The following is a 21,984-nucleotide window of genomic DNA, read 5'->3' on the forward strand; positions in this document are numbered from 1 at the left end:
GTTTTGGAGCTTGAGCGGCAGCTGGGGGCACTAAGGCGCATTCAAGAGGCTAAGAGGTCTGCAGATAGCACATTTCAGGACATGGTCATCCCACAGCTTAAGGAAGTGCAAGCAGAGAGGGAATGGGTGACCGTCAGACAGAAGAAGGGGACAGGGCAGGTAGTGAGGGAATCCCCTGAGTGCATCTCACTTGCAAACTGATTTTCGGCCTTGGAACACGATGAAAGTGACGGTTCCTCTGTGAAGGCCAACCAGAGCTAAAGTCATAGGATTGTGGGTGGTCCAGCTGCTTGAGGGGGGGAGGAGGAAGAAGTGTGGAAGGGCAATAATGGTAGGGGTTCATTACTAAGGGGAGTGGACAAGTGCTTCTGTGGCTGTAGACGTGACTCCAGGATGCTTCCCAGGTGCCAGGGTCAAGGATATCACAGAATGGCTGCCGGGCATTCTAAAGGGGGAGGCTGAACAGCCAGAGGTCATGGTCCATGTTGGGACCAATGACATAGGAAGAAAGAGAAATGAGTTCCTGCAAGCAGACTTTAGGGAGTTAGGTAGGAAACTGAAAAGCAAGACTTCAAAGGTAATCTCCAGATTACTCCCGGTGCCACGCAGTAGTGAGTATAGGAACAGAAGGATAAAGCAGATGAATGTGTGGCTGGAGAGATGGTACAGGAGGGAGGGCTTTAGATTCCTGGGGCATTGGGACTGTTTCTGGGGGAGGTGGGACCTGTACAAGTTGGACGGGTTACATCTGAACAAGAACGGGACAAACATCCTCACTGGGAGGTTTGCTAATGCTGTTGGGGCGGATTTAAACTAACTTGGCAGGGGGATGGGATCCTGAAAAGTAGTTCAGATGGGAGAGAAACTGAGATGGAATTAGAAGTTAAACACTAGTAAGTGAGTCTGGAAGGCAGAGGAAATATAGGCTAGATAAGAAAGAAGTGAGTTTAGTAAGGCTAAATGGAATATATTTTAATGCTAGGAGCCTGAGGAATAAGACAGATGAACCGAGGGCACAGATAGGCATGTGGGAGTATGATATCATAGCTATGGCTGAGACTTGGCTAAAAGAAGGGCAGGATTGGCAGCTCAACATTCCTGATTATAGGGTGTTCAGACAAGATAGAGAGGGGGATAGAAGAGGTGGGGGGAAGGTCGCAATATTGATCAAGGAATCGATTATTGCAGTGAGGAGGGATGATATCTTGGGAGGATCATCAAATGAGGCCATATGGGTAGAAGTAAAAAACACAAAAGAGGCAAACACACTGTTGGGTGTGTATTATAGGCCCACAAACAGTCAGGGAGAGATAGAGGATCAAATATGTAATCAAATTTCAGAGAAGTGTAAGAATAATAAGGCAGTAATAGTAGGAGATTTTAACTACCCAAATATTAACTGGGATAGTTTTAGTGTGCAAGGTAGGGAGGAAGCAAAATTCTTAAGTTACATCCAGGAGAACTTTTTTAGCCAGTACGTAGAAAGCCCAACAAGGGACGGGGCAGTTCTGGGCCTAATATTCGGAAGTGAACCCGGGTAGGTGGAAGGCGTATCAGTAGGGAAGTATTTTGGAGATAGTGACCATATCTCAGTCAGATTTAGGAAAGTAATGGAAAAGGATAAGGTTGGGCTGGGAATAAAAGTTTGAAACTGGGGAAAGGCTAATTTTGCCAAGATGAGATATGATTTGGCCTAAATGGACTGGGAGCAGCTACTTGCAGATAAAACTGTGTCAGAGCAGTGGGAGGCATTCAAGGAGGAGATAGTGAGAGTACAAGGCATGTTCCCGTAAAGACAAAGGGGGGACCAAGTCTGGAGAACCCTGGATGTCAAGGGACATAAAGGTTAGGATTAAGAAAAAAGAGAAGCTTATGGCAGATACCGAGGGCTCAATACGGCAGAGTCCCTAGAGGAGTATAAAAAGTGCATGCGGGAACTTAATAAGGAAATTAGGAAAGCTCCAAGAGAATGTATGAGAAAGCATTGGTTAGTGGAATAAAGGAAAACTCAAAGGGTTTTTAAAAATATATTAAGAGCAAAAGAATAAGTAGGGAAAGAGTAGGGCCAATTAGGGACCATAGAGGCACTCTGTGTGTGGACCCGTAAGACATGGGTACAGTCCTCAATGAATACTTTGCATCGATCTTCACAATGGAAAAGGGCGATGCAGATAAAGACATCAGGGTGAAGATTGAGAAATATTAGAGGAAATTAACATAAAGAGAGAGAGGGGGTACTAGCAGGTTTAGCAGCCTTAAAAGTGGATAAATCTGCAGGCCCAGATGAGATGTATCCCAGGCTGTTAAGGGAGGCAAGGGAAGAGATATCAGGGGCCCTGGCAGTAATTTTCAAATCCTCTCTGGCCACAGGTGAGGTGCCAGAGGACTGGAGGGCTGCTAATGTTGTCCCATTATTAAAAAAGGGAGGAAGGGATAGACCAGGAAATTACAGGCCAGTCAGTCTAACCTTGGTGGCAGGGAAGCTACTAGAAAGAATTCTGAGGAACAGAATATATCTGTACGTGGAGAGACACAGATTAATCAGGGATAGTCAGCATGGATTTGTTAAGGGAAGGTCGTGTTTGACAGATTTGATTAGTTTTTTGAGGAGGTAACCAGGAGTGTTGATGAGGGTAATGCATTTGGTGTGGTCTACATGGACTTTAGCAAGGCTTTAGATAAGATCCCTCATGGCAGCCTGGTCAAGAAAGTGAGAGCCCATGGGATCCAAGGCAAAGTGACATGATGGATCCAAAATTGGCTGAGAGGTAGGAAGCAGAGGGTGATGATAGAGGGATGTTTCTGTAACTGGAAGTCTGTTTCCAGTGGGGTTCCACAGGGCTCGGTGCTGGGACCCTTGAAGGGGGATATCAATGGCCTTGGGGAGGGCATGTAGACACCTCGTAAAAGGATCAAGAATGTGAGGGCACAGATTTAAAGTGATTTGCAAAAGAAGCAAATGTGACGTGAGAGAAAAGTTTTCCACACGAGTGGTTCGGGTCTGGAATGCACTGCCTGGAAGTGTGGTGGAGGCAGGTTCAATCGAGGAATTCAAGATGGCATTAGATGATTATTTGAATAGAAACAATGTGCAGGGATACAGGGAAAAGGCAGGGCAATGGCACTAGGTCATAATGCTCATTTGGAGAGCCAGTGCAGACATGATGGACTGAATGGCCTCCTTCTGTGCCTTTAAAATTTTGTGATTCTGTGACAGACAGAGTGACAGAAATGCAGCTGCTGTTGCAAGTTTTGGATCTTGACTTAGATGTTCGCTTTAGTACAGTGGGGGTGCCAGTCACTCCCATAAGTGATCTGAGTTTCTTATGTTTAGGAGTGTGCCCTTACTCCCCAGTATCTAATTATATGAAGCTGTAACCCAACGTGTGAATATGTGATTCCATTGAGATCTCCACTGGATATGGTGTTTTTTTTCATGTGCCCTTGTATGTCATATGATTTTTTTCCCCCTTTCAGGTGGTTAGAGGCAAGTCCAGCATTGTCTAGTTCAAAATGCAAAAAAAAGTGACCTAGAATCTTGTTTCCAGCTCATCAACATTAAATTGTTACTTAGGAGTGAAGAGAGGGGCTAGAAAAAAAATCCTTTCTCGGAAGGTTGTCACAGATTTGCCACAGGAAATGGTTGAAGCAGACCGCATTACATCTACTAAGGAAAAGAGTATAAATGTTGGAAGCTGGGGGAGATACAGGAGAATGTACAGGAGAATCAGGTAGTGGGATTAGCTTTGAATTGCTGTAACAAAGATTCAGCACAGGCACACTGGCTAAATGACTTTCTTCTGTAATGTGAGCCTCCATGGCTCCGTGACAAATAATACTTTGTTTGATTTGTTCATTAACTAATGACCTATTTGGTTTGATTCAAATCATTGCTTAGCTCTGTTGTACCTTGATTCTATCTGATTCTCTTGATCGAATTAGCTTTTGGATTTATCTCAGTGTAAACCATTTACCTGATTTGTACAGCCATAAATCCTTTGCCATTTACCTTCTGGATCATAATGGTGAATGGTCCGAGCAAGCGGAAACCTCGAGCGAAGTACATGAGGTTACACCAGGCAAGGATAAGGGCGAAGGACATGGGGATTGTCTCACCAGGCGAGGACATCAGTCTCAATGCTAGTACGGCCAACACAAGGGCTCCATAGCAGATGCTGTGAGAGCAAAGGGTAAGGGTAACAAGAGAGAGACTTAGGACAAACATCAAACAGAGATGACAGGAGAGAGGAAAGAGTTACAGTAGACAAGAAACACATCAAAGGAGAATGAAAGGCACCAGAAAAAACAGATAAAACAATGTGGCAGAGTGAGAAATCAAAAGATAGTGAGAGGGAGAGAAAAGTGGAAGAATATGAAAATAGCACAAGAGTTAAAGGGGACGTGACAATACAATAAAACAGAGAAAATTTAGAGAGACAGGAAGAAAAAGTGCAAGAGGAAAAGCCAGTAGAAAATAAAACAGAAAGCAGAATGCAAAATACAAAATAAAGAAAATGACCAAAAAGTGGAAATGTGAAAGAGAAAGAGTGAAAAAGAACAGAAAGAGGACAGGTACAGACAGTGCAAGAGACAGAGGGTAACACAAAAACAGGATAACTCCAATAAAACATCCCACAACTGCGAGATATTTAAAAGCTGTGATTTACATAATGGTGAATTGCCATTCACTCAGTGACAGAGCCATCAGCATGGCTCAGGTTAACGCATTCTGACTAGCTTAGGATCACCACAGCTGGAGCCCAGACAGTGTGGGGCCATCTCCACTCTGGAGATTAACCCAGTATAATCGGACAGTGAGCTGGTACCATGTGGCACACAAACATATCTCAAAGTTAAAAACATTTATATACCCAGTAACTGCCTAGTGACAGAGGTGGGACCCGCTGTGAGTGTGTTGACAGGTTTCTCAGATCAGTTCATGGATCGATGAAAAGCAGTTCAAGGGTCAGTCAGTGGAGTCAGTCAGAGAGTTAGTTTGAGGCAGTCAGCTTTAGGGGAGCCAGCCAAGAGGTGTTGCAGATAAGACAGGGACACAGGCAGAGGAACCAGTTAAGTTAAAGCAAAGAAAGAGCAGCAGTTAACAGACTGTCTCCGTACTGTGGGTTGTTACAGCAAAGGAAAGTATGCCTTTGGGAGTCCTAGTGACTTTTGGAGAGAATTCCAAGGCAGGATCTTCAAAGGTGGAGACTGGAAACCCTCGTGAGAAAGGTGAAGTTTCATTGAGATTGGTTGACTAACATCTGGGTGGGTTCCTGAGAAATCAAAGGACTCTGTCTTGGTTGCATCTGTCATTTATGCTGTAATGTGATATGTCCGACCCCATGCATCCTGGGGGCCTGGCCAAGGTTAGTACCAATATACACACACACACACACATTTACACACACAAACACACACACATCAGGACCATTTCCAGGTCTTAACCTAGCACTGACTGTCAGGGCACCTGCCTGGGAGATCTTACCGGAGACAGCCTATTAAGAGGTCACCTCCAAGTCCATCATCCAATTAAGGATGGTGGGCAGGATCAGGGGCTGTAGATCCAATCAAAGGCCCTTGCAGTCTTGGAAGGATGGCAGTCCCACCAGTGAACTGCCACTGACAGAGTGGGGGGTGGGGGGGGGGGGCGGCGTGAGATCACCTCCATCTTGAGGTACCCTCTCAAGATGTAAAAATGGTTTAAAAATAAACACTGGCCACAGCTAAGCTGACCACTCCTGTGGAAACCCTGCCACAGGATGACCCAGTGGCTGCAGCTGTGGTTCTTTAATGTCCCAGGTCTGTTGGGAGGGGGTTGTGCGTAAGGAGGCCTCACGGACCTCCCAGACCAGCTACCAGCAGGCCGCCTCCAGGCACAAATGGGCAGTTAATTAAACAACTTAGCTACTGCCATTGCTGGGCCTGCTTCCAGGAAGGTCACCTGAGTTATATGTTTGAAATTCCTCACCTTCAAGCCCATCCCCACGGGACTGGGAAGATTCCTGCTCTGCCAATTCACTAGGAGTTTCAGCAATGTAAATAATGACTAGCCTTCAGACTCACTTGATAACATGAAAAGGTCCACCGAGGGCAGTTTTTCCAAAGTATTCCTTGGGTCCATATCTCAATATGCCATGAATCTATTAAGAAGAAAGAACAATCAGTTCAACAATAAAAAGGCAAGAATCTAAAAAGGTAAAATTCAAATTCTAACAGAGACAGGAATCAAATTCCAAACGGGAAAGGAATCAAATTCCAACAGAGACAGGGATCAAATTCCAACCGGGAAAGGAATCAAATTCCAAGAGACAGGGATCAAATTCCAACAGGGACAGGAATCAAATTCCAACAGAGACAGGGATCAAATTCCAACCAGGAAAGGAATCAAATTCCAACAGAGACAGGGATCAAATTCCAACAGAGACAGGGATCAAATTCCAACAGGGAAAGGAATCAAATTCCAACAGAGACAGGGATCAAACTCCAACAGAGACAGGGATCAAACTCCAACAGAGACAGGGATCAAATTCCAACAGAGACAGGGATCAAATTCCAACAGAGACAGGGATCAAATTCCAACAGGGACAGGGATCAAACTCCAACAGGGAAAAAAATCAAATTCCAACAGGGAAAGGAATCAAATTCCAACAGAGACAGGAATCAAATTCCAACAGAGACAGGAATCAAATTCCAACAGAGACAGGAATCAAATTCCAACAGAGACAGGGATCAAATTCCAACAGAGACAGGAATCAAATTCCAACAGAGATAGGAATCAAATTCCAACAGAGACAGGAATCAAATTCCAACAGAGACAGGAATCAAATTCCAACAGAAACAGGAGTCAAATTCCAACAGAGACAGGGAATCAAATTCCAACAGAGACAGGAATCAAATTCCAAAGAGACAGGGATCAAACTCCAATAGGGACAGGAATCAAATTGCAACAGGGACAGGGATCAAATTCCAACAGAGACAGGAATCAAATTCCAACAGGGACAGGGATCCAACTCAAACACAAATCGAAATTATTTTATTTATTCGTTCATGGGATGTGAGCTGGCTAGGCCAGCATTTATTGCCTATCCCTAATTGCCCTTGATCTAAGGGCATTTTTAAGAGCCAACCATATTGCTGTGGACCTGGAGTCACACGTAGGCCAGACTAGGTAAAGATAGCAGATTTCCTTCCCTAAAGGACATTAGTGAACCACATGGGTTTTTACGACAATCGACAATGGTTTCATGGTCATCATTAGACTTTCAATTCCAAATTCTAATTGGATTCAAATTCTGCCCCTTACAAAGCAACTTGGAAATGGTGCGGATCTGACATAATCAGGTGTCCTCTTTTTCGGATGTTCCTGTTCATTTCCCACTGAAGCTAGGGCGGAAGATGGTGAAAATATTATGATCAAAGTCATTTCACATCGTGGAGTATAGCCCTCAACCCCTCAAGATCATCATTCCTAGTCCAAGGTTTTTGATGCTTCCGTGGTCAGGGTCTCCACAGGTACAATAAAGATATTTTTACAGCATTGTTTGGCTCATGATCATGTCCTAATCTCCTGGGTGATGGTCTCCCATGATTAAATGACCATTTGAGCACTGCTGGTTTGCCTCTGCACTTCATGGAAAGCAATTTGGTGTCCCTCCATGATATTGGTTGACATTTTTGGTGATGTTGCTGCATCCCACAAAGAAATTGTGGATTCACAATTGGATTGGTGCAATGCAACATTTATTTTTAACATGACATATTGGATCATAATTAGCTGTAGCAGAGTATTGAACAGCATCTGTTGTTTGTTGGACTTGCCCATGAATGTTTAGCTTTTTAAATTGTTTGTGTGGCAAGTTGCTGAAAGTGTGAGTTGATAATGTTGAAGAGAGGGAAGCTGGCCATCTGGGAGCAGGCAAGCAACTGTGTATTCACTTAACCAAAAAAGTCTGGAAAATTGTGGAAGTAACAACACCAAGACTGAGAAGGAATTGTAAATTAGAGTGAGTGAATTCAATGCGAAATCAGGCACAGAAAGGGAAATAAAGAGAGGGAAAGAGTTCTAATGTAAGGTCATCCACCTGAAACATTAACTCTGTTTTTCTCTCCATATATGCTGACAGACCTGCTGAATATTTCCAACATTTTCTGTTTTTAGTTTCACATTTCCAGCAAGGTTTCATCAGAGGGAAATAAAGATTGGACTAAGAGAGGTAATAGAGACAGAAATAATATTGTATTTTTAAAATCTCCAATAGTTAAAACCTGAAGGACTGTGACTCCACATTTGTAATAGTTAATTTTCAGTGCCAGAAAGGTTGACTAGCAGCAATTAACTCTTATCATGTGGTTTAAAAAGTACTTAGAGTGAAATGGGCAGAACTTAATTTTCTGTGGTAATTTCAGTTTGCATCGACTGTGTAAATACTCCAGCTTCGCACCACTTGATGATTTCAATAGTGAGCCAAAGACCAAGGTGGCATTTTTGTGAAACTAATGACAGAGCGGGGTATCTTTTACAGCAACTTATGGATTTTTGAGTTTAACTGCACATCTGCCCTCCACCTGAAGTCGGTGTACCATTTACACATTATTAATGATGAGCGCCATTAGCCTCACGGTTATTTTGACAGGAGAACCTGACCTATTAGTTCAGTAAAATCAGGTGATTAAGTGACTCAGAGCTGAGCATCCTTATTGATTTTGTGAGCCAAGAAAGATGTGACAGCCCCTTACCTCCAAGAGAAGGATGATGACAGCTCCAAGCACACTGCAAATCTCACCCACTAATCGCACATGGTCTTCACGAGTTACGTAACTTTCCTGCCAAAGTGATTGAAAGCGGTAAAAGCTTTGGTCAAAGTTCTGATAAAAGTTTTCTCAACAAGGGCTTTCTTCAGACTATTTTTTTTGAGATAACTGTTCTATGTTCAAGAGCTGAGACAGAGTTACACAAGGAAATTAAAATGTTGTGTACCCCAATCATTTATAGTCATAACATATAGAGGAGAGGGTTTCCCCCCAATCCTTCCCTCTTTATGGCATTTAGTTCCATAGGCATTGGCAAACCTCTGGTATCTCCCTCAATTCACCACACTTCATGTGCCTGTACAGTTGTTTCATCATTAGGAGTCATCATGAGCAGACAAATCCTGTTCTCACTTAATGTCCATACATGTGGACACAGGCACTGAATAACAATCATCAGTGAGGACTCCAACTAACAATCCCCTCATAAGCTACAGGAAGGAGTGGTGGGAATGAGGCCGGTGATCGTGTAATGACTGCTGAGTTGAGACTAACTGATCTATACAGATGGTAGAGGGCAGAGGAATGTTCGTTCTCAACATCTTCCTGATTTCGGTTTGACATAGAGGCTGCGCTTTATCATTTGTTTCAGAAACAGCCTCCACAGGGACTCAGGTACACACCTAGAATAGGACATTTCAACTTAAAGAGAAGTTAACAATGATTCAAAGGAAACAATTTAACAAGGGCCTCTGACCTTTCAACAAAGCTTTCCTGGATTTTTTTTCCCCAGTAGGATTTCACTGAGCTCTGGTATAAGAGACCAAAAACATCAATCCCTCTCTCTCTTCAGGAGCCCTGTTTTACTCAGTAGGTGGTCATGGCTCTCCAGCTTTCACAGTCCTTGATAGCAGCCAACATCTTAGTGCTGTTCTCAAATCTTGCACCCATTCTGCTTCTCAAGCTGTCAGCATATTTGCTCTTTTGCCTCCCTCTTGCTCTACTACTTTGCATTTTACCAGTCACTATCTGGTGCTTTAGTTTCTCTCTCTTAAGCATGTGCCCAAAGGCCTGTAGTTGTCGCTTGGTGATTATCTGCAAAAGTTCCCCTTGTGTGCCTACTTTCCTCAAAACAGGGGGAAAGGATCCAGGGGGAGTAAGGAGTTGGGGGGAGTGGAGACATAGGGCATCAGAGGAATCGCGGTTTTGGCAGGGAGAGACTGGACAAGGGGAGAGAGAACGGAGTCAAGATAGGAAGAAATGAGTTCCGTGGGGCAGGAACAGGCTGACACAATCAGTCTCTGTTTTTAACTCTGTTTTTCTCTCCAGATGATTGGGTCATTAACAAATTTAAAAGCTTTGTTAATTAGTGCTTTCAAAATGGCAGGCTGCCGATTTCCCTGCCCGTTTGCCTTTTGTAATTTGGGAGATTGGCATGATGATGTCATATTGCTGACATGTCATCACGCCTTATTTTACATTCGTGTGGGGCGGGAGGCGTGCCTGACTGTAGTCATTGTTGTAATGTAGGAAACATGGAGCCATTTTGTGCACAGCAAGCTCCCAAAAACAGTAATGTGATAACGTCCAAATAATCTGTTTTTGATAGTTAAATATTGGCCAGGAGACCAGGGATAACCCAAACAAGTAGATGGAGCCTTGGTTTTTATGTCTCACCTGAAATGCAGCACCTCTGACAGTGCAGCACTCTCTTAGTACTGCACTAGAATGTCAGGCTTGATTTTTGCGCTTAAGTTCTGGAGTGGGACTTAAACCCAGAATCTTGCGACTCAGAGGCAAGAGTGCTACCAACTGAGCTACAGTCGACACTCAATACACCTCACTGTGTCCTCTCTATAAATCTCATCATATACCCTCTCCCTCCAAGCTCTGGTGTGGGATTTGAACCTAGAACCTCGTGACCCAGAGGCAAGAGTGTTACCAACTGAGCCACAGCTGATACTCAATATACCCCACTGTGCCCCCTCTCTATGTCCCACTGATCCCCAGTGACCCCTCTATATGTCCCACTGTTCTGAGTGTGTATTCCATATATTTCAATATTTAGTGTTTGCCTTCCAGTTATTTCTCTGGTCACCAGTATGCATACTCAGAGTTCTGCGCCTCCTGTTATCAGAGTGTTGCCCCTAAGCCCTTTCCCAGTGTGGTCTGATCACAGATTTTATACAGCCCTTCTACTAAATTGATGCTGACACAAAATTGAGCCACTTAAATGCAAGTGGCCATTAATTAAACATAATCAGGGTATATTGTGGGAAGGTTGGCTCTCTGGAGTGTGGTGGGGGCAAAGCGGGTGATGGTGATGGTCTGTTCTAACCTGCAATGTTCTCGGAACATATAACACGGAGTCTTTCTCACTGCTGGCATTGTCAGTCCTTGGTTTAAGCGGGCGATAGGCACAGCAGAACGTGAAAATGGTGATGTAAACAAGGTACAGGAACGCCAGGATCCGAAAATAATACATCCCATAGTTAGTCCACTTTAAATGGAGCAGCTCCTTCAGAGGGGAAAGGCGGAGGATTTTCAGGGCCTGTGCAGTGAGACAGAAGAGTAGAAATAGATTGTTGTTTATTTTCCTTTATTATCTCTCTTCTCCCTAACAGTTCTCCTCCACAGCGCTCTTCAATTTACCTCCTTGGTTTTACTGGTGACCACTAGTTGCAGCACAGAGCAGTCATCATTCCATGAATCGATCTCAGACAGGCTGTAGTAAGTGCTGGAAACGGGACCGTAGGACTGTTGTACATCATGTTCTTTCCTCTTTAACAGGTGTTGGAACATCTGAAAAAGAGCAAGAACATCAAAGCTCAACTGAAAGAAAATGACTTTGATGGATATAGAAATGAAAAGGGATGTAAATGGCCTTTGCCAGCATCTGCTTCCCACTGTCACACAAATGTATAATGGTACAAAATTGGTGGGATTGATAGGCAGCTAAAGAGCGCCTGGTCTCTCAAGCTTTCCTCACACTCATCATAGCCAGAGCATCAGGACTAAACATTTCCTCCCAACCTCATTGATTGCCTGTGAAAACCTTTAGCATTGCCCTGAAGCGCTAAATGAGTGCAGACTCCTTTCTGGGACTTAAATCTGCCCCTGGTGTAACAGACTGTCATTCCTTCATCACTGTTATCCATCACCTTGATGAGTGCACATGCATGGAGATTTAATCATCCAGCTGTCCTAATGTCCTAACTGTCGCTTGCACAGCTGGATGTGAAAGTGAACCAAACTAAGCAGGAAAGGCCCAGGTCTTCTCCTCTGTCTCTGTCAAGTTAGTTGGTTTCAGTTGCAGAGCTACGATTGATGACAATGCTCTGGATGAAGAGTTACGTGGAGTCTAGAGCGGAGAAAGAAGACATTCTGTGCGGGTATTTATATTTCACATGTGCATCATCCCAGCCCCCTTCTAATCCGATCCACATATCCTTCATTCTCTTTACCCTCATATACTTCTATAGCTTTTTCTCAAATGTACCTCTGCTATTCATCTCAAAAACACAATGTGGTACTGAGTTCCACTTTTTAACCAGTCTCTGAGTAACGATTTGCTCCTGAATTCCCTCTTGAGACTATCTTGTATTTCTGATGTTTAGTTCCGGACTCTAGCATGATTGGAAGCATCTTCTCCATGTCTACCCATTCAAGCTCTTTCATCATTTGAAAGACTTCTATCAGATCACCTCTGTCTTTTATTTACAAGTGAAAAGAGCCCCAGCCTGTTCAACGTTTCTGATGGTTATAACTTTTCAGTTCTGGCATCGTCCATGTAAATCTTGCTCGCACCTTCTCCAGATTCTCTTTCTTTTATAATATGGATTAACCAAGGTTATAGAAGGTTTACCATAACTCCTTTGCTTTTTATTTCGACTCCTCTCGAAAAGGGTAAAATAAGTTCTCCGCACTGTTCTCAGTTCTGATTGTTATCTTGTAATTTTTTTTCCCCTCCTAGAATGTGGGAGTGTGTGGATTTTGGGAAAGGGCAGGGGGCAGTATTTTCCGTCCCCGATAGTATCAGGTGTCAAGGCAGACGTGAGCGGACAATATGGTGGGAAAGCCAAAGAATTGGTCATGAAACCAGTTTGCGATTGTCCACTCCGCCCATCACACGTCCGCTGCTGCACGTTGGGAACGTCATTTTGATACATTTGCATATCATTATAAGCCCTGCTCACCGGAATCATCACCCCACGTCAAATTTACCACCCACGTCGGCGGGAAAACATGCTGGTGCAGAACAGCTCTTGACAAGTGTGACGTGCAGAAGTCAGGACTTACCATCAGGGCCTTGCTCACATGCAGACATGTGAGGAGCAGAAGGTGCTGGAGCCCAACAACAACTGGACCCTGGAGGAACATGCGCATCACATGCTGGGTGGATTCTGATGGACATGACACCACTGCGTAGCAGCTCACGGAAAGTGGAAGGTCACCGTTTAGGGTCTGCTTCAGGACATCCGTGTCTTTGCCGTGGTCTGTTACAGATTATTGTCAAGAGGGCGGAGAGGATGGTCCAGCTGTGAGTGGGAGAGGAAGGTGTACCGGGTGGGGGCTGGGGATGAGGTTGGGAGGAGGAGAACAACGGTGTCGGGGGTAGGGGTGATGTTGGAGGGTGCAGAGAGTACTGGAGAAGAGGGTGTAATGGGGGAGAACGCAGCAACTGAGGAGGTAGGTGTGAGGGGGGAGGAAGGTGTAGGGGAAGGAGTTCGGGGTGGAAGGAGTTCAGGGGGGAAGGAGTTTGGAGGGGTCAGGACTTTGGGGGAGGAAAGAGTTTGGAGGGGGGGGGAAGGAGTCCAAGGGGAGGGACGAGTTCACAGTGGGGAGGAATCCATAAGGATGGGTAGGGTAGGAGGGAATGGTGAGAATGAGATAGGGCAGAGTGAGCCGGTAGGATGGGATGGTAAAGATGCATGCGGTAGCAGTAGAAGGGACGTTGAGGGTGGTTGGTGGGGACCCGGAGGCAGACACAGACCCTGGGGGTGGGATGGAGGAGAAAAACAAAAACAGAATTACCTGGAAAAACTCAGCAGGTCTGGCAGCATCGGCGGAGAAGAAAAGAGTTGACGTTTCGAGTCCTCATGACCCTTCAACAGAACTGTTGAAGGGTCATGAGGACTCGAAACGTCAACTCTTTTCTTCTCCGCCGATGCTGCCAGACCTGCTGAGTTTTTCCAGGTAATTCTGTTTTTGTTTTGGATTTCCAGCATCTGCAGTTTTTTGTTTTTATATCTGTGGGATGGAGGAGGTTGGGAGGCCAATGTGGATGGGGTGGGATTTTCAGGAAGATAGGGAACGTGCACGTTCACCTGGACATCCCAGAAAGAAAAGGGTACTGGTTGATAGGTGATGGTGGGGAGGTGGAAGGTGATGCCAGGGAAGTCAACAGTAATGGGGGAAAGGACATGGGTGACTTGGGGAGGGGAAAGGGCGGGGGAGCTGAAGACAAACTTTACCAGTACCGTGCTTCTAAACTTGAAAGTGAAAAGAGACTCGTGTTGGGCAAGAAGAGATTCTGCATAGGACGGTGATCAGTGGGTGGGCGGAGATGCAGGTCAGCTCAGATGGACAACTGAAAGAGAACCCCACCGGCAGCATTGAAAATGCTCGGGACATTGAGATGAGGATCCACATGTGTGGGAGAGTGCTTGCACGAGGCTCCAAAAGGCCCTGCCGCACACACACCTCACCCTCCAGAATCACTTGTGGGCCAGTTGCCTACAGCTGAACTGCTAGTGGGGGGATATGCAGTGGGAGGACTCACAAAGCCTGTCAATGAAACTGAAAGACATCATTACATGTTAAGCGAATATATTTTCAGATTATAAAGAGACAGAATGTGTTCACCCGTGCAACCATTTTTGATCAGAAATTCTTAACTTTTCTAGGCCTACCAGTTCTTCTAGGTGCTGCCCTGACATCTGCAATAGGTTGGAGACAGCTTGTGCAACGGTTGGCCTGGCTGCCTCTGATGACTTCGGCATGGGTCCTCTGGAGACCGATGCCTTGAGGGCCCCGGCTTGCTTTGGCTGTCCTCCTGTGGGCCGGCTGCTCCCTCTACGGTGACAGGGGGAAGTCACAGGCAATGGGGACTCGGAGGGAGAGGACAGCCCCTAAGATTCCTGAGTGGATGACCCAGGGGTATCCAGCTGCCGCTTCTCCTCCTTTTGCGAGCCCAAGGGCCCCAGCCTGACTCCTTAAGGGGAACAAGCACCTGGAGGGACTTTGAGGTGTCCCGTGTCTCACGTTGCCACTGCAGGAACTCACCCATTGCTACTGCGATGGAGTGCAGGTCTGCACACATCTCCACATTCTGCTGGACCAGGGTCTCCATGGCGTCTGCCATCCTTCCCGTGGAGACCTGTATACACACACACATGTGGGCACCACTTCATCAGACAGCAGGCAAACACACTCCTCTGACTTGTGTGCCACTGTGTTGAGGGCTTCCAACCGCTCTGTGTGATGTTCCCACACCTTCTGCTGACTCTCCGCGATGAGTTGCAAGGCCGAATCCAGAGGCTTGTCATCTGACTCGGACCTCACAGATGCTCTTCCCCAGCAGTCCTCAGAATGCCGGGGAGCTCGGCTGAACATGCCTCCTCCTGCTGTGGACACATATTCATGCGATGACCACCAGATTGTGAACCCGAGCCTGCTCTGAATCTAGGTCGAGGTGTGTGTCTCTGCGCTGGTGGAGGGTGTGGGTAAACGCTGTGACGGGTCTTCCAGGCTGCTTATTTCCAGCTCTTTAATGGAGGAGGTGTCCTGTTGGCTGGAAGTGAGGACCTTGATGGAGTTGAGGGGCTGGCTGGCTGAGGGTGTCGGTTACTTGGCAGAGCTCCCTGTGAATCAAAGTAGAGATAATTAGTGCATGGCAGCAGAGTCAAAAGCAGGAGAGAGAGCACTCACAGTTGTGTTGAGAGAGGGATGATGTGGTGCAGGATCCTCACGAGGGTATTCTCCACCGACATCACCGTCACCGCTGACACAGTCCACATCCTCACCAGGCAGCACAATGACACGCTGCTCAAAGTGAGTGAGGGGCCTAATGTGGGCCACTCCACCCCTGGTCTGGGACCTCTTCCTGCTGCTGTGAGCAGGCTTCTCCTACATGAAAACAGGTGAAGCGAGTGTGAGCAGGACACATGGCACTGCGTGGAATGTTTGTGTGCTGAGTGGAGCCATGGATGGGATGAGGACGTGAGCTCCAGAGGATATGAGCCTGATGGAGATGTGAGGGTGTGTGTGAGAGTTAGTGCTGTTGTCTCATGAGGTGTGAGATCCCTGTGGGTGTGTGATGGGTTTGTGAGTTTGTGAGTTGAGAGTGATGAGAAGATTGACTTACCCTGGTGGAATGGATGAGATCATTGATCCTGTAGTGGCACTGGGTGGCTGTCCTCTTTTGCAGGGTGTTGGCGCTGACCACCGCTGCCACCGCCTCCCATACTGGATTGGTGACCTTGCTTGTTGGCCTTCACCCAGAGTCGGGGGAGAGGACATCATAGTGGGCCTCCACTGCATCCAGTAGACGCTTGAGGGAGGCAGCACTAAATCTGGGGGAAGCATGTTTCCTCCCTTTGGCAGCCGACAGTTCCCATCAGCTTCCTATTCTTTGAAGAGTGCTAGTTCTGTGCAGGGGCAGCATTTAAATATGGCACCCGGTTTAATGAAGGACTGAGGTGATGGCGGGGCCAGGCGTGTTTCCCGGGAATGCATGATTAATGAGGGATTGGGACGATACAGCGTGAAAACCTGCCATTGCGGCCAATGGGTAAAACGTCCCTTTCCCCTCCTGCTACCGCACTTCTGGGATGATTCCGCCCACCTGCACCATTGAATGGCCTCCCAACATTCACTTGCTAGGTTCAAACATGAAGAGCATCAGTTGGAGCAAAATGAAGAAACACGTCAACATCAGTGGAACCGTATCTCAGCATAAAGTCAGTGCCACGAGGGCAGAATAGGAAAGAAATGTGGACAAAGGCAATGTAAACAGAAACAAAAGTTCCCGACCTGAAGATTTCCTTCAACCGCTGCAAGTTTGATGGGGGTCAGTCTGTTACTGTTGACGATCATGTCAACTGCAGTCTCATTCTCTGCCTTGTCGTAGGACAGGATTAAATCGTACATCTGTGGGATGAGAGGACTTTTTGGTTGGAGCACCAGAACGTGAAGAACAGTGTTACCTGAAAAAAGACACATCAGGATAGAGGGTTTTCTACTTTGCGGGAAAAGGCTGCTCCTCTCATCTCAGCCAATCCTCCTTCCCCCCTCTGGTCATCACCTCCCACCAGCCACTGGATCTTCAGTCTTTTATAGAACTGCCTCCACCTCCTAAATACATTAACGAAAAGAAGATTAAGGGTCAGCTGTGGCTCGGTAGTAAAACTACCACCCTTGAATCAGAAGGTTGTGAGTTCCCATTCCAACTCCAGTCGCATTCCAGAACCTTGAGTACAAAATGCAGCCTAACATTCCACTGCAGTACCGAGGGTTTGCCGCACTGTCAGAGGTGCTGTCTTTCAGGTGAGACATTAAATTGAGGCTGTTATTCTAGTTCCCTGAAGCTTGACATAATCACACATTTAGATTCAAAATGCTGGGGCTTCCTCGAGTGTATTTCTTACAGCTCTGCATGGGGTTGGAGGACTGGTACATTGTTGCTCGGCATCTGACTGCTGTGCAGAAGTAAATGTGGCCCCCTGGATGTACATCCCCATAGCAGTTAGTTCCTAGCTCTTTCCAAATAATATAACAATTTAACAGAGGCTGTGTCTGCTCTTTCAGGTGGATGAATTCAAAGAAGAGCAGGGGAGTTCCCCATTTATCCCCCAATCAACATCACTAAAACAAATGATCTCACACTGCTTTCTACATAAATGTAAGTGCTTGCTTTATTTTTATAGAGATTTACCATCTAACTCAGAAATGCCTGGAAGGAATTACTTGGGCAGTGCAGTGAACATTATTAATACAAAATGCGGCAGCCATTTTGCACCCAACAAGATCTCACAAAAGCAAATAGATTTCTGACTAATTAATCTGTTTTGATTTGCACTGGTAGAGGGAGGAATGTTGGCAGGGAGAACTCCCTGTTCCTTGCCAAGTAGTGCCATGGATTTTTAGTATCTCCCCACATTACTGAAACAGCAGACAAAGCCTCAGTTTAGCATCTCATCAAACTAGCAATTCAAATACACGCTTCCTTTAACCTAATCATGGATGGTCAACAAAGAAAGAATGAACTTGTGTCTTTCACGACCACTGAACATCCCAGAGCGCTTTACAGCCAATGAAGTATTTTTGAAGTGTAGTCACTGTTGTACTATAAGAAATGTGGCTGCCAATTTGCACACAGCATGGTCCCTCAAAATGTGATAGTGGCCAGATCAAAACAGAATTACCTGGAAAAACTCAGCAAGTCTGGCAGCATCGGCGGAGAAGAAAATAGTTGACGTTTCGAGTCCTCATGACCCTTCAACAGAACTCTAGTGGCCAGATATCTGTTTCGGGATGATGACTGAGAAAAGAAAACTATTGGCCAGGACAGTGGGGAGAACTCCACTGCTCTTCTTCGAAAGAACATCATGGGATATTGTCTGTCCACCTGAGAGAGCAGACTTGATTCAATCTGAAAGATGGGACCTCTGACAGTGCAGCACTCCTTCAGTACTGTATTGGAGTGTCAGCCTAGATTTTGTCTTCAAGTCTCTGGGGCAGGACCTGAACCCTTCACCTTGTCACTCTGGTGAGAGCCAGACCTCCTGAGCTTGTTCTGATCACAGGTAGAGTTTGACAAGCCAAAAGTCCCTGGGGAGCTGTCAATCCTGGCATAAGTGGCAGCCGAAGTATGAGGGGTTGGGGGTGGTAATTATGCCTCCCCTACACTCCCCTCACTCCCCCACCCCACAAACTCTGAACAGTTCATAATGTTTATATTGACTCTGTAAGAGTGTGAGTGCAATGGTGTATATGGGGGTGGGGCAGGGGCAGGGGACGGGAGGGAGTTTGGAAGTTCAGCCAAGTTTGAATTCGGGGATCCCTTGACTCCAAATCTAAATCCAGCACCCAAGAGAGTGGGAAAGTGGGTGAGTTAGAGGGAGGACAGATTGCTGGTTGATGCTTTTCTAGGTTCCAGGACCAGGAAGGCTGTAGTCACTGCTGCGGAGATCTACCGCCGGCACGGTGGCAGTGATTTCTGGCAGAACGGTGAAATGGGCTGAAGTAAACAGAAGAGGATCAGGTGTGGTGTAATACGGACTGTCAATTCACTGCAAACCATTGCTGAAGACCAAGTGCACTCACAGTGTTCCCGTACAGTCAAAAATTATTGTGAGCAGATCAGATCAGCTTAAACTAATGATATTTGAGCACAACAGAAGCCTGTCTGTCAGCTGGTGTAATGCACACATGCACACATCACTGCAGATCTTGGCTTGTCACGCCAAGGTATGAATCCATTGAGCAACATTTCTGCATTGTTTCAACAACTCAGCGGTGAAATCAAAATGAGAGGCGCCCCTTTCCGACTCTTACCCAGATAATCCTGTGCCCTGATGTTGGCCCCGTTTTCAATCAGAATGCGGACGATCTCTTCATTCCCAACACAAGCAGCAAAAGACAACACGTGCTCACCTGGACAAAGAAATACAGCCAGAAACTGAAACTGATGACATTAAAATTAATACAGTTGTATGGGAGTTTCTCCACTTAGGTAATTTCTATGAATGTGTTAAACCATCTTAAACTTAGAGCCGACAATGAGGGGGAACATCAGGAGGCACTTTTTCACACAAAGGCTAGTGAAATTATGGAACTTCTCTCTCAAAAGGCTGTGAATGGTGGGGATCATTTGGAGGTTTGAAGACGAATTGATTGATTTTTGTTAAGTAGGGGTATCAAGGAATATGGAGCTAAGGTGGGAAAATGGAGTTGAGATATAGAACAGTCATGATCTAATTGAATGCAGCAGGTGCAGCAGACTTGAAGGGCTGAATGGCCTTCTCCTGTTCCTAATGTTTCATGAAAGAGTGACAATGATGAAAGAAAGGGTGGAAGAACTTGGTTTTGTAACATGTCTTATCACATTCTCTGGACACTCACAGCCAATGAATTACTTTGTGAAGTGCAGTCACTGCTGTTACGTGGGCAAATCTGGCAGTTAAGGTGCACATAGCAAGATACTACAAATAGCAAGAGATGAATGATGCGCTGGTGGAGGCAGATTCAATCAAGGCATTCAAGAAGGCATTAGATGATTATTTGAATAGAAACTGTGTGCAGGGGTATGGGGAAAAGGCAGGGCAATCACACTAAGTCATAATGCTCATTTGGAGAGCTGGTGCAGACATGATGGGCCGAATGGCCTCCTTCTGTGCCATTAGAATTCTGTGATTCTGTGATATTGAGTTTTTGATTGTGTTGGTCTATGGAACAATATTGATCAAGATACCAGGACAACTCCTAATGTTTCAAATGGTGCCAAGGGATTGTTAACATCTGCCTGAGCTATAGGAACAGACTGATGAGTCATCACTTCAATGCCTCACCTGAAATTGGCAGTTCTATAAAAATAATAGTATGGCATTTTGCTTTTATTCTTTCATTGGATGAGAGTGTAGCAGGCAATGCCAGCATTTATTGCCCATTCCTAATTTCCTTTGAGAAGGTGGTGGTGAGCTGCCTTCTTGAACTGCTGCAGTTCCTGTGGTGCAGGTACACCCACAGTGCTGTTAGGGAGGGAGTTCCAGGATTTTGACCCAGTGACAGTGAAGGAATGGTGATATATTTCCAAGTCAGAATGGTGAATGGCTTTGAGATCTTGTAGGTGGTGGTGTCTCTAAGCGTCTGCTGCCCTTGTTCTTCCAGGTGGTAGAGATCACAGGTTTGGAAGGTGCCTAGGTGAGTTGCTGCAGTGCATCTTGTATATGGTACACACTACAGCCACTGCGCAGATGGTGAAGGGTGAATGTTTAAGGTAGTGGATGGGGTGCAGATCAAGTGGATAGCTTCGTGCTGGATAGTGTCGAGTTTCTTGAGTGTTACTGGAGCTGCACTCATCCAGTCAAGTGAGGAGTATACCATCACACTCCTGACTTGTACCTTATAGATGGTGGAGAGGCTTTGGGGAGTCAGGAGGTGAGTTACTCACTGCAGAATTCTCAGCTTCTGACCTGCTCTTGTAGCCACAGTATTTATCTGGCTAGTCCAGTTCAGTTTCTGGTCAATGGTAACCCCCCAGGATGCTGATAGTCAGGGATTCAGTGATAGTAATGCAATTGGATGTTGAGGGGAGTTGGTTAGGTTTTGTCTTGTTGGAGATGGTGATTGCCTATCACTTGTAAGGACTGAATATCACTAGGCAACCATGAGCTAATAACTGTGCTAAGAGACTGCAGAATTGAACTGTACGGCAACATGTTAACTCTTGTGTTGCTAGAGGAATTTAACCTTTTTGTGGTAAGCTTGAGGTGATTTAATTTAACATGTAATCTTCTTCAGTTCTCTTCTGAAGGCAGGTCTGACCCACAGCCCCACGACCTGCACAATGGGCAGGGCAAGGAGGCAGGATTCGAATCCACTGCAGCAGAAATGGGGATTGAACCCTTTGCTCTGGACACCAATCTGATCCACACAAGCCACCTAGCCAACTGAGCCAGCACACTTTGTCAGGGAGGTGCGGCTTATGAAGGGCCATAAAGAATGAAAGGGAGATGGCGAGGGGAGAGGCGTAAGAGAGAATTCCAGAGCTTAAGATCTGAATCTGTGATTCTGAAACTGGGATCCACTGGTCCCTGGTGGTCCAAACAGACTTTCCAGGGGGTCTGCAAAATAATGTGAAGGTGCGTACCGAACAGGGCTGGCCCTACATTTGGATGACAGGGATGATTGCCAAGGCACCCTGGCCAGGTATAAATGCCCTTAAAACCTGCTATGCTGCACTTCCATTGAAATAGGCTGATCGGAATTTCAAAGCTAAAACCTTTGCCTCCTGCGATTTTCATTCCAAAGCTTAAGAATTCTCAACTCAGCCCATTCTCACTGGGAGTTTCATCCTCTATCAACTTGCGCTCATCCAATACTCAGCTGCCCGTAACCCAACTCACACCAAGTCTCGATTACCCAACACTGCTACGTTCGCTGACCCACATTGGCATCTGGCCCATGCCTTGAATTTCAAAATATTCATTCTTATGTTCAAATTCCCTCCACGAC

The 21,984-nt window shown here is 45.9% G+C and overlaps 1 protein-coding gene across 2 annotated transcripts in view; it reads right to left on the bottom strand.

Annotated features, from left to right (window-relative positions):
• The window catches only part of LOC144699664 (transient receptor potential cation channel subfamily V member 6-like), a 45,842-nt gene that overhangs the window by 15,422 nt on the left and 8,436 nt on the right, over window positions 1-21,984 (bottom strand). The window contains exons 5-11 of one of the 2 annotated variants that reach the window (XM_078570788.1): window positions 19,306-19,404; window positions 16,783-16,955; window positions 11,401-11,550; window positions 11,087-11,299; window positions 8,737-8,823; window positions 6,064-6,140; window positions 4,010-4,175 (exon numbers count right to left, since the gene is read on the bottom strand). In XM_078570788.1, coding sequence (XP_078426914.1) covers window positions 4,010-4,175; window positions 6,064-6,140; window positions 8,737-8,823; window positions 11,087-11,299; window positions 11,401-11,550; window positions 16,783-16,955; window positions 19,306-19,404 — 965 coding nt within the window. The remainder of the gene's footprint in view (window positions 1-4,009; window positions 4,176-6,063; window positions 6,141-8,736; window positions 8,824-11,086; window positions 11,300-11,400; window positions 11,551-16,782; window positions 16,956-19,305; window positions 19,405-21,984) is intronic. The other variant, XM_078570789.1, reaches the window with a different exon arrangement.

This window comes from Cetorhinus maximus, chromosome 24, assembly GCF_964194155.1.
Source record: "Cetorhinus maximus chromosome 24, sCetMax3.hap1.1, whole genome shotgun sequence".
NCBI lineage: Eukaryota > Metazoa > Chordata > Chondrichthyes > Lamniformes > Cetorhinidae > Cetorhinus > Cetorhinus maximus.